This window comes from Lissotriton helveticus, chromosome 10 (genome assembly GCF_964261635.1).
Source record: "Lissotriton helveticus chromosome 10, aLisHel1.1, whole genome shotgun sequence".
NCBI classification, from domain to species: Eukaryota; Metazoa; Chordata; class Amphibia; order Caudata; family Salamandridae; genus Lissotriton; species Lissotriton helveticus.
This window is the reverse complement of record NC_136071.1, coordinates 197,524,146-197,537,212: the sequence shown is the minus strand read 5'-3', so window position 1 is coordinate 197,537,212 and position 13,067 is coordinate 197,524,146. Positions and strand designations below refer to the sequence as shown.

At 41.2% G+C, this 13,067-nt stretch overlaps 1 protein-coding gene across 3 annotated transcripts in view; it reads right to left on the bottom strand.

The window, feature by feature from the left end:
- Positions 1 to 2,222: 2,222 nt before the first annotated feature.
- KNOP1 (lysine rich nucleolar protein 1) overlaps positions 2,223 to 13,067 on the bottom strand; it is a 386,483-nt gene continuing 375,638 nt past the window's right edge. For all 3 annotated transcript variants that reach the window (XM_078665100.1, XM_078665101.1, XM_078665099.1), the window contains exons 4-5: positions 10,543 to 10,596; positions 2,223 to 2,742 (exon numbers count right to left, since the gene is read on the bottom strand). In XM_078665100.1, the coding sequence (XP_078521226.1) occupies positions 2,434 to 2,742; positions 10,543 to 10,596 (363 nt within the window). In that variant the 3' untranslated portion in view covers positions 2,223 to 2,433. The remainder of the gene's footprint in view (positions 2,743 to 10,542; positions 10,597 to 13,067) is intronic.

Below are 13,067 nucleotides of genomic sequence, written 5' to 3'. Positions count from 1 at the left end.
AATCGCATTCAGGACTGGTTCCAAAACACAGGCCAACTGGGGAATGAACATCTCATCTAAACATCAGATAGTATGGAGTAGATTAGCTATTTAATGTCTCCATCTTTGCTTCTTTCTGATGTACTTTTTCAACAAAAGCATTATGCTTGTGTGTGAAACAGTGACCTAGGATTTGTATCTCGCTGACTCCGGTTGTGTGATCTACTGATCATTCCTTGCCTTGTACTGGCTAGCATGTTGGTAGCACTAGTGTACAAACTAGTATTAATATTGATAGAACGAATGCCGATGTTAATGATCCACTCGCATATACGAGAAAAATCGCATCACTATTATCAAATTTGCCTGACATGAACACGCCATCAACCCCGGCTCAGAATAAGTTGTCTGGCAGGCTCTACGACCTAGGTTTGAGGTTACTGATTGACAGGTCGTAGGTGGGAAAGCACGTAGCCAGTAGACAAACGCACAATACCCCAGATAAGCGCAGCGACACCACAAAGGTCCAGGGAGATTGGCCCCAATAAAGCCCATATGGCGAGAGGGGTGTGTGCTTTCCCAAAACACGACAAAGTCAGATGCCACATGTAGGTAGGAACACACAGCCAATCAGGATACTGCACACACAGTGATTACACACCCCTCATGCCGGACATGTTACCCACTGGCCCCCATTATGTCCACGCAAGGTCAAGGCCCACCTGCATTTGTTATCAGGGACCTTATTTATGACACCAAACACAAGGCCAGCATTGCTTTACCAAAAAAGGATTGTCTGAAGTACTTTATGATACCCAAAGAAATGTATAAAAATTTGTTCGGGCTAATTGTACTTTGAGATAGTACTCAGACCCGTTTCTGTAACTGTGCTCCCGGCCGAAGTGTTTAATTAAACCAACAGTATCTATTTTGCCAAATGCCTCTTGTCTTTCGTTTTTTTCAAGGTAAATTCATATTCAAGCAAAACTAGATCACCTACATTCAGGGAAATCTTAATCCTCAAATGTATATCTGGGTCTAATATTGAAATGAGGCTCTCTTTCACACGGAAATATTCTACGTTCCCTCTTCAGACTGGGGCTCCACCAGCCATCCGAGAGGCTTGCATAGGGGAACACACAACCTTCCTCAAATAGCGAAAACAGTATATGATGAGGAAGGAAGCAACCAGTGTACGTGAAATGGTGAAAGAGGCAAACCCACCTGCGCCAGGAAGGGCACACAGAATAATTGTGCAAGTCTGCCAGACTTGGCCTAATTGTACTGGATTTCACGTGTTCATGGTGTAACACAGAGCCTACCGTATGCGTATGAGTGGGCCCACCTATACCAGGTCACTACCCACAAAGAAGTGACATGAGGTATCACCATTTAACTACATCATAAATACCAGTGAAATAGAATAAAAGACACCCTGCAGTCATGCACCCCACTGTAGCGGGCATGTAAGTACGAGACTGGAGCCCCATTCACACTAACATAGTCGTTAAGATGAGAACATTAAGAAAGAAATCAAGTTGGAAAAAACAGTGTAAAAACATGAGCAGCAAAGGAAAAACACCCCACTGCAACATGAAACTAAAAAACAAAATAAAGCATATCATTATGCCCGCTCCATATTTTAAAATTAAAATGGTGTAAATCATATATAACAATATTTTAATATGCACTTCCAAATTAAATGAAATAGCAGTGCGATATCTGTAAGGAGTATCTGAATGGAGAATTCCCTTGCAGATACCAGAATGTCAATTTATTAGAGCCTATACCATAGCTCAGTGTTTTCGTGAACCGTGATCACTACTGCGTGATAGGAAGGTGCAGTCGCAGTTTCAAAGTTATATGCATACAAATTATTAAAGGCTAGCACAAGATGATGAATTAGCAATCAGCAATACCACGAACAAACCCTATTAGTCAACGGTGGTCTCATTTGAACCGGATGTACAGAAAAAAAAATCACCATGTGTGAATTTCAGGACATTTTCATAGGACCAATGGCCACAAAATGATGACCTAATGCCAACCTCCAATTTATTTTGATAATGCAGTATGAGCATTAGTAATTATCTTAAATAATTTCTACAACTACTGTAGTTATACAGCCCTTTCACATAAAGTAACATCAGGCTGAACTCAAATACAATATTATCATCAGGGAAGGAACTGAATGAAATAAAATAAAAGAAGGAACTATAGGAGACAAATGACCACAAAAAGGATTGCCAACATACAAATTATTTCCCTTTAATTTTCATAAGGTGTCATTTTGAATTTGCGCTCAAGTTTCTAACTTTCAGAACTCCAAGCTGTCTCTCTACATACTTTGTAGCACAGGTAAATTAAAATTTGATACGTTTAGAACTTCATTTAAAAAAGTAGAAATTTGTTGGTGTGTAAATCATTAAAAACAATAATTCCATTTCATGTTTATTATTCAAACTTTATAGAAGTGGACTTATTTTTATCTATGGAAAATGTTTTCTTAGTTGTCGGCTGGAATCCAAGGCCTATTCCACGGTTTTGCTTCAGATCTATTGCCTTCTCAAACTCGGAAAGCAGGTTCTGTTTCAAAGTCTCCTCGCCAGTCCTGCTGAGAGCCATGATTGGTTTTTCTGTTACTGCCGGCGAGAGAGGTGCCAACGGGCTAGACTTCTTGAAGCCACCCATAAGTCTCAAGAATTTCATCTTCTGTTCTGGATTGTCAAAAGTAGCTGTCTGCCACTGGCCAACGTTCACACTCTGTTGGAAAAAGGGATATAATTAGAATGACCTAATGGACAAACTCAATGGCAATAGAGGAATATTGGCCAAGAACGGGAGAAGATCAAATATCCTGCAATTAAACAAATGTGCACGGCCTTATCCAACGCATTAACTACTGGCGACTTGAGTATTGTCATCGTGGCCATTGTGCTATGGTGTGTAGGAGGAAGGCTCTGGAATACAAATATCAACGAAAACTGTGACACAACAAATCAGTCCTGAGAATACACTGGAGACTCTGGAACGCCAGCCAACTACCATGTTAGTAGGTGACACATGCTTCTCTCCTTAGACCAGGTGAACAGCTGAACCTACACCCGCATGCCGAACTGTCAAATCTATAAGTAAGTCTTAAACAGCCAAGGCATCTTGCATCAAATTCCTCCCCTATTCCACCCAAAGACAATTTAAAAAAACGTTCTGTTACCACCTGTTTATAGACAGGTTGGTAAATTATTCAACTAGGATGAAGCGAAACCTGCATAGATTCCTACAAGTGTTTTTAGAATGCAAGACAAATGAGTAGAGTACCCTGTATATGCACCTGCAAGTTCAATAGCCAATGAGAAGTTTTCAGACCGTACCAACTTGACTATCTCCCAATTCACTAGAAGTGAACCAGTGGATCTAACAGCAAAGGCGTGCAGCAGCAACAGATGTCATTCTGATTGGTACTAATATCCAAACATACCCAAAAAAGAATCCCAAACCAAATGATTCATATTAATTTTAAATTACTTGACTGGCTAGACTGTCTAAGACGGCTAAAGGAAATCCTTACAAAATGCATCTTCTGCTTTCCAAGTATGTTGTGCCTTATTTTGTGGCCACCTGCTGCACTGGTTCGTTTTTTATTTATTATAATTATTTTTGTACAACTTAGCATTCTACCTTTAGACGGCTTAATGTTTACTAGTTAACTTTTGACTTCTCTTGCATGCGTTTGGATTTTTTTTTATTATTGCACCCTGTCAAGGTCAAATCTATTGATTTTGCCAATGCTTTTTAATCATTGTTAACGTTTGAAATTAAACTAGTAAATCCTCTAGGGACTATCCTTAGAGCTATCATCATCATACTTTTCGACTAGGCATCTACAAAACCTACTGAACACCCACTGACTATTTGGTTAAGGTTTTTAAAAATACTGTAGAGCAAAAACAAAGTTAAGGAAGTGTAACATACCCCCTGCATAAATATCAAATTTTCAGTCTTTTGGTTTTTGAGTGACTCCCTAATACGTTAAGTTACTGGCATTTGTTTTGTGCACAATCTGTCACCGTCATGGCATCGTAGTGCTTTCGGTAGTCTTGGTGACTTCCCAAATATGAGACAGGGATTCTGAAACAAATTTTAAATCCACCCTTTCCTTTACTAAGTCATTTGACTCAAACACCATAGGGCTCCATTTCATGATTTCGGAGGATTCCTAATAGGACTTGCTTCTCTAGGCCGAATCCTTTTTCTGAGAATTCAATTCAATTCAATTCAGTTGTATCTGTATTGCGCATAGCTACCCCAATGGGCCTCCCAGCGCTAGATGGCACAAAACCCTTCAACTCAATCAGAGCATTTCCTTAACCAGTTTAGAATAGGTGGGGCTTCAGTATTTTCCTAAAGCAAGCTTCAGACGGCTGATTTCCAAGGAAAGCTGAAAGAGCATTCCAGAGTCTGAGAGTAAGAAATTAAAAGCAACGTCCTCCACTTCTTGCTCTTTTGATCTTGGGCACCACCAGGGGTCCTTAGTTGCTAGAGCGAAGGGACATTCCTGGCGCATAGGGAATGAGCACAAAGCAAATTATGGGTAGGCCCATTTCGTAAACGGCCCGTTACACCATGCAGAGAGCTTTGAACTGAATTATTTTCTGAACTGGCAGCCAATGCAAGGCAACCAAAGCTGGAGTGGCTGACTGATGGTTTGGCACTTTTTGAAGGATATTTGCAGTGGAATTTTGTACCACTGGAGTCTTTTGCCAACGTATTTCTAGCTCCCAAGGTACAGCGAGTTGCCATAATCGCGGGCAGAATTTACCAGACTCTGCATCACTAATCTTCTATTGGGAGCAGGTAACATCTTCAAGAATTTCCTTACGGATCATACAATGCCAAAGCATGAGCCTGCCATTTTGTTTACTTGAGTCTCCATTGTAAGCTTGACATCAATCCAGACTCCCAAGCTTTTCACTGCTTGAGCTCCAGCCACCTATGACTATTCTTGCTTAGTACTAGAACCTCTGTTTTCTTGCCATTGAGCTTTACCCTACTGCTAGTCATCCAATCTGTAGCATAAAAAGGACAGAGAATGATAAGATGCCTTTGTTGACGAGGTGGCAGGTAGGAATGCATAGGACTCTTTAATAAATGTCTGGTGAAGAAAAAACATAACATCTCTAGTTCAAGGAGGAGGAACTTTAAAAAGATCTATAAAGCGAACGGGATTTCTGCAGTTTTAAAGCCACTGTGTGTACTACATTCTACTGTGTACAGGAATATGGTGCACATTTCTTTGTGTTCTCTGGTGTGGAAGTCACACATCTTTGTTTTGGGCTGGTACAAGGTTGAGTATTGGGGCTGACCAATGATTCATGTATTGCATATTATGGTTGTTTGTGCTTTAATGTCACTGTCATGCAACATTTAGGCAGAGTTTGATATTAGGCATAGTTTGATTTTGTAGTGATCATTGAGTGGAGAAGTGTGGCTCACTGGTTAGAGGAGGCAGACCTGGAAGCAGAGGTCAGCCCGGGACCAGGGTTCAATTCCCGGCTCGGCGGGGTCTTGAGTCCTAAAATGTCCATGGACTCGACAATTCTCGCTCCGGTGCCTACTCGATTCACGGGTTCACACTCTGCGACTCTGGGCAATAGCTTGCTTAATCTCCACAACGGCCCCTCGCGGTGGGATGCCTGGCTTTCACCTTGCGGATACCCTGCCGGGGTTATCTCACAGGGGAATACCAGGACGGGTTCCCTAAGCAAGCGCTTAGACTTTTTAGTTGTCCAGTGCTGTTGTCGTCATTGTACAGACGCTTTTTTTGTACCATAAAATACTCTGGAGGCCCGAGGCCTGTAATGACACCTTCTTTGTGTTTTGTTATGCAAAATAAGCTTTTGAATTAACAGATTAACGAACTGTAGCTGTATGAAAACCTGTATGATGGCATGGAGTTGGTCGAGTGAGAGCTCGTGTTACATTTTGTGAAATACTTTGAGAGCAGAGTGAAACGTGGGCTGAAAAACTCCCTGTCCATTTGTGCATGCACAATGTGCCCTATAAATTGCCTCCAGCACTGGTCTGTGTAATACACACTTCCTACTTTGCTGAAGAATGGGTTGTAAGATGCTCTTTTGTAAAGTGTTGCTCTATGCTTATTCCTCTAGGTTGAGTGTTGGGTTAAAATGATAAATCAGGATGGGAGAAGGGTTACTGTCATGCCTTGTAGTCAAAGAGGAGGTCAAATGTGGTTAATTGGCCCCTTGTGTAAAGTTGGAGGTGTGTGGTTCTCGGTCTATCTGAAAAGCAAGCGACTGTTACATCTTGTAAACCTGTGTGTTTACCATTTCTGACCAGCTCATTCTAACAGGTATGAAATAAGACTGAATGCTGTAGGTGCAACTGTTTGAGAACCAGCAGAGTCGACTTGGAGGATGTGCTGTTCCTAGCGGGGTGTCCATAATAATGAAGAGCCCATGTTGAATATGCTGCATCTAGCTGAATGCTTCTTTACTATGAACCTCTAGAATTATAACCCTTCAAATGTGTTGGGATAGAGTTCCTTAGGTTCCTCTTAGATAAAAGGAGAGATTTAGCTACCACAAAAATGATGCAACTCAGGCTAATGCATCTAGGGTGTTTGGATTATAACAGCAAGAGTTTGACCAAAAACCTTATTGACGTGTATGCACTGCAGTTACAACCAGAGAAACAGACGACCACACTGAAAACTGCTGCTTGCGTCCCTCCCGCTGGGCACACCCAGTCCGAGCCCTCTTGTCTGATCTCATTGGTTGAAAGAGACCGTCTGGGGCCTTTCCACTCATGAAAAAACCCTGGGCTTCAAATTTCTGATATCATTTAATAAACAACACATCTAGCTATGAACGAATATTCAGGGTATCTAACAGGTTGTCTTTGAAAGTGGTCCAAATGTTGATGTAATTACGGCTCATTAAATCCTCGGTTTTAAGTAAATTTGGCAATTACTTTGCAAGCAGTATTAACTGTAACCTTCTTTGGCTCGCTTTACGCAGCTGGATAACTACAGTTCTTGTTCTCCTGTGTTCTCCATCACAAAAATACTGAGATCGCCAAGTAATTTATTTTGAATTGCAAACGAACATCATTTCTGCCTTATTTAACAGATGATTAAATATCTTCTTCTTCAAAGAACTGAGAAGCTTCCATTTATTTTAATTTGGTTTCCTTGCCCTTTTAGAGTTCTCATAGGTTCTTTGATGTTGGCAATAAGCAGGCACACGTGCCTCATAAGGCTACTCATCTACTTACACTTCAAAGAGACAATCATTGAGATAATTTTAGATGTTAATAAAGGGGTGTTGCTAAAGACCCACCCCTCTTAAAGACAGTGATTACAGCTGCTAAGACCAAAGCACTATTGTTGATAACAACGCCGGAAGCAGACTGTATTGTAGATTGATGGACACGAATCAAGATGTCAGTTACAGGGAAGCAAAACACTAAAACTGTTAAGAAAAAAACGACACAGATTTTAGGAACATATAGACTTGAAAATAGATTGAAGGGGCTTGTCCTTCACTGTCCTTCTGCATGCATGATCTCAATGTTTTCACAGTGCCAATATATCTTCAGACAAGGCAATCAATTTGTCTTTTTCATCTTTAAGAAGTAATCTGAAAGGGGATACATTATACAGACTATTTGTTCGAACTAGGACTCTGGGCAGAAAAGGGAAACCGGGGGATCGCTGATGTTCCACGCGACAGAGGCAGGATGCTCAATCTAAACAACTGTGGTACTATGAACAAGAACAGCATCACATGCCATTAGGTAGCATAATATGGTTGTGCAAGGGCACAGGCTGCTAAAACAAATAGGTTTACCCAACAACTAAAAAATCACTAAAATGTGAATGGGCCTGGGGGATGCAGGTCAGAAATGTCCCTGACGCCCAAAGGAAACTCAATGAACCACAATAAACAGCTGTCTGCACTAGTTCCTCAAGTTGGATATGCTAAAGCAGTGTACAGGCAAGTCCCAGTTGGCAGAAAAATGAGGGTGGTGTGACTAAATATGGTATCTTGAATATTAAAGTCAAAGGAATAAGTCATCAACCAACAAACAGGATTTCATTGTTTCTTTTGAAGTTTTATAGAGCGCTGCGCATGTTCTTTCACAGCCCAGAATGAGGTTTCCGGTGCTCTTCTGACTCTCACTTAACTGTCACTTGAAATACTCTCTTCCCTATGCAAAGGCTTAGCATTCCACCATCACCCTGAACATCAGTAACGTTCATCTCTGCATACCTTAGCCACACACACAAATGTGCACACACTGGACGTGCACAAGCCTGCATTCTCTTTTCACAATGCCTAATGAAAAGTGGCCAATAGTGGCGAGCCCTTGGTCTTTCTTACTGTGGGAACACAAGGCTCTTCAAATATTTTGTTGTTTTAGTTCTTTAGATAGCAGGTGAGATGCAGCTACCACATAAAATCGTAAAACTCAAAGCAATGCATCTAGTGCCCATTCAAGAGAATAATACTATAGAAGAAATGAGACTAAAAGTGATTACTGAGATGATGGTACCTTGGGAAGGACACAATTCTCCTGTGGCTAGATCGGGGAGGTTTGTTCAAGAGAGGAGCTGGAACCTCTGTGCGTTTCCAAGCATCGATCTGTCTGCATTCAAAGTAACTCGGACAACTCATATCTAAGTGACCGCTCCAGGGTGAGCAGTGGCCTTTGCTCCCTATGTGACACCCTTCCACATAAGTGAGTGACAAAAAGCCTCAGTTATGCTTGAGGATGTCCCTGGTGTCTAGGCTAGTGAGGGCAGTCGAGAGTATAAGGACAGTGAGGCAGCTGAATGCAACCTATTGGTCACCAACTGGACTGGAAATGTCTGCTGCATAGATATTTAACATATGTTCATAGTGCGCCCCTGATGAGCATAACCAGATCCCTTCCTTCCCCATGCTAGAGAACAAGACAATCTGTGCTATCCTCTTTCTATGATCCTGGGTGCTAACAGATTAAAATGCAGCTTTTCTGAGGCATGGTTTGGTCTCATCAAGGAAATACCCAACTAATCAAATTTGCTGCTATACATGAAGGTGGTTCTTTAAATGCCACGTAAGTAATTATTCAATTTGTATATTTAACACTGGGTTTAACTTTGGAATAATTGTGTATACTTGGCTAGTCCAGGCCAAATTATTACTTCTTTTATAGTTTACAGCATCTGCTTTTGAATGAAGTAATTCTCTATCTCATGGGAATTGATCATGCTATAGATTCATATGCTGTGTCCAATCACGTCACGACATCTAGTGTTGGGCTCCGAGTATTGCAGCTTACTACTCAAAATCAGTCCTGTGAGTTGGCTGTACCCACAATAACAGGCACCCTGAGACCCACATTGCACTTTGGGACACAGGTTTTAATGTTCACATAGTATGGGGCATTTTGACAGGACCAGAAAAAACAGAGGACATTCAATACGCGGATCACATCAGGTATGGGAGAAGAAGGACTGCAAAAGAACATTGATAAAAAAAGATACGGAGAGGGGATGATGAGGACTGCCAGCCACATCTGTTCAACCAGTTTTACTGTAGCAACATCAGAAGGAAACTCACGTGTTTGTCTATACCTTTTTGAATTAAGTTTTGATTTACTTATAAAAGGTGGATCCCACCCTTTCTGAGAAGAACTTCACACTTGCGTCTTCTCCACCGATTTCATCAGAGTAAGGACATCATCAAGTCTTCAGACCAGAATAAAAGAAACATATGGCCTCAGACCAAGAGGGACAGATGTGTCGTGCATCCAATGCCCATGGTGTACAAACTCCAGCCGGAGGAAGCAATGGGTGTCCAGGATCAAATGCACACAGGTAAGTAACTTCAGGAGGAAGCAATCATAACAGTTTCTTCGTGATGTGCCATCAGCCCAGCGTCAATGCTGTGCTATTTCATGACAGTTTAAAGGGCTGGCCCCCTTGACATGCTGGCATCTGGTTTGCACTGTCTCTGCTTGATACTCAACTCAGCCAGCTAAACTGTGCCTGCAATTCTGATGCTAATCAATTGAGACTCCCCGCATAAGTTGCTTTGCACATGACAGTCGTGTTCACTAGAAACTGTTCTTGACTGTTGGTCAATGGAGCTGTTTTAGCATCAGTGACGCGTAGTCTGGCCTCAGAGACATGAACTCTATGGAATGGGAGGAGAGCTCATTTTGAGATTATAAATATGCAGGGTGCTCGAACACTTGCGGCAAGTCCCCCCTCTCAAATGAAACAAATGTCTAATTGTATTTCTCAAATCTAATGACAGGGAATTAAAATTCATTCCGATCCCATTTGTGATGGGAGGAATTTTGGCCCATTCCCTTTCCCCAAGAGAATCAACTCAATTATTCCACAGCATGACCTCAAATGTGCAATCAGGAAGGAGGCGGGTCTGCCAAATGGTGCACGTGACTAGGCTGCAGATGACAGGTGGATGGTTCTAACAAGGCACATGGATCAGAAACATTACTGTTTAATAAGAATTTCACATTTATGAATACAACCTTTATTTTGCCAGATTCTCTGTCCACTTCATCTTGTAAAGCCTGTCTTCGGATCTAGATTAAAACAACACATGAAAGCACTGGTTTAAAAAATAGTCACAAACCATATTACAAATCTACTTCATGCTAACTCCTACAGGCAACTGTGTTTAATATAAGCCGAAACACATTTCTCAAGTCATCACAAGCTATTTTCAAATATCATGGTTTCTGAGCTGATGGCACTACAGTGCTGGTTAAGAAAATATACCACGTAAGAGGTTATTTTTAATTGGAAATAATGTAATCAATCCTAATATTGTAAATTTTATATTAGCTAACATACTGTTGATGTTCATATGTTACTTAAATAACGTGGTTCTATAGTTTAATTCACGTTATCTTTTCTGAATTAATTTTCTGATAGATATATTGTACACTTTATATTTTTTGAATTCATTTTCTGATAGATATATTGTATACAAATGTATCTTAACTTTTACAATAGATAATATACATGTTCAGATCTGCATGGAGTTTAGTGCAGGCTAAACCCAAATGTAAAACATTATACATATATATTGTATATTTAGACACAATTGTAGGTAAATAAAACTTACTATGACTTTTAAACAAACTTAAAGCAAAGTTATTATGTTGGAATTATATCTCTTTCGATACGGGGGAAATGCTTGACATTTCTGTGCAATTACCAGACTTCCTCCTTCAGATTTGTGCTTTGGTGAGCAGTTGAAGGCCTAGTATTTATCCCTTTGTTTTGGCAGAAACAGGTTATGTAAAACATTCGACCGCCCAGGCACTGAGACGTTGTTTCAACGTGAAAAACAGTAAGAAAATCTGAAATAACATTACTGGAAAAGGTACAGAATATTTTTATTTGTTTAAACGCTTTACTGGACTTTCTGTTTGTTATTACATGAAACAATATAACAACAGATAGACACCAGCAGTACACAATTCAGCACATAATTACCCGTATGATGGGAAACAGTACAACTGAAATTGTCAGTGTCTACAAACATCCCTTAGGATGAATCAGTGGGCCCCTAAAAGGTGGTGTCTTCCCTGCGCCACAGGGCCTACGTTACACCTGTTTTGACCCTTTTGGATTCAGTACATCTAACAGATTTGCCCCTTGGTTGTTTAGGCCAGATCTTTCAGTTGGAGTTTCCAGTTCACCTATGACCTAGAGCCAAAAGAGATTAGTTACCGGGCACAACCAAATCCTATGCATATGGTCTGTCTTTCCTGACCAATGTCTGGGGTGTTGATGCATAGATTGTATGGAAGCTTGCTGGGGGCATGCATTGTCACCTGTACTAATACAAAAACACATTAGCTCTCATGGCCTGCCCCAGGTCCACTGAGTGTGTAGACCCTGGTGTGTGGGCATTTTCAGTGTGTAGTTCCCCCAGGTTAGACTGGCTGCATACATTAAAGGCCAGAGCAGGATTTGCCTCAATGTAAACTGAAAGTGTCTCTTATGCCAGCTAAAGTACACAATATTCCAGTGCCATACAGCTCTCATGCATTTCCACATGAAAACTTGAGTTCCATGGCCAGAACTGGCAAAGAACAGAAGGCCCCAGAGTGGGTTTATCAGAAGTATGCAACCCCAGTTGAGTGCCTTCTCGAACCTCTCACTAACAGTATCTTGCCACTGCCACCCGTCTGGCAGGAAGTAAATTCAATCCAGACAACACAACAAAGTAGTAGTCAGCTTTGCTGGCCACACGCTTGTTTGAAAATAAAGGGTGCTAAGGTCACTGTTCAGAATGGACCACCAGCCGCCTCTCGCAATTACCCTGAACGAGTTGCATAAAAGAGTGGCAGATCTGTGCCGAAACAGGAAAGTGGAGCAAATGTCAAAGGAGGTGGTGTACAGGCCATTTCCATCTCCGTCACCCAACTTATCAGAAAAAAATACACTGTTTTCCTCAATTAACTCGGATGCCCTCCACAGCCTTGATTACCAACATTATGAAGAACTCTGTCTCGGAATATATATCAGGAGATATTCGCCTGCAATGGATAGGCCTAGCTCAACTACCTTATGACTCACAGAGGAAGCAAATGGCCTCATTGATAGAGCAAATAAGCTAGGTGAGAGAATAAAAGTTGGTCTAGATCGCCCTTCGTTTTGTCCCTAGTGTTTCAAGAACGTTTTCCCCAACTGAATTGTTTTACAATAAATATATGCAACTAAAGCACCATGTAAGTGCACTCAAAACCAAGTGTTTTTAAAGCTTTCACTAGGTCCAGAGAGATGACCGAAAGGAGGGAATCCCAACCCAACGTCTCGTCAATTAGGTGGAATAGATGTCTGAGATTCAAAGACCTATTGTGACCAGGGACAAATCTATTTTGGGTGTGGTGCCAGAGAGGTTCGCATTGTCTGCACTGTGGCAGCAAGCAGCCTCTGCAGTCTCTTGAAGTCAAGAATCAATTCTGAGAATTTAAGACTCACTACCTCAACTGCATTTAGCTCAATTGATCAATCATATGCATACAACTGCTGAAACTTG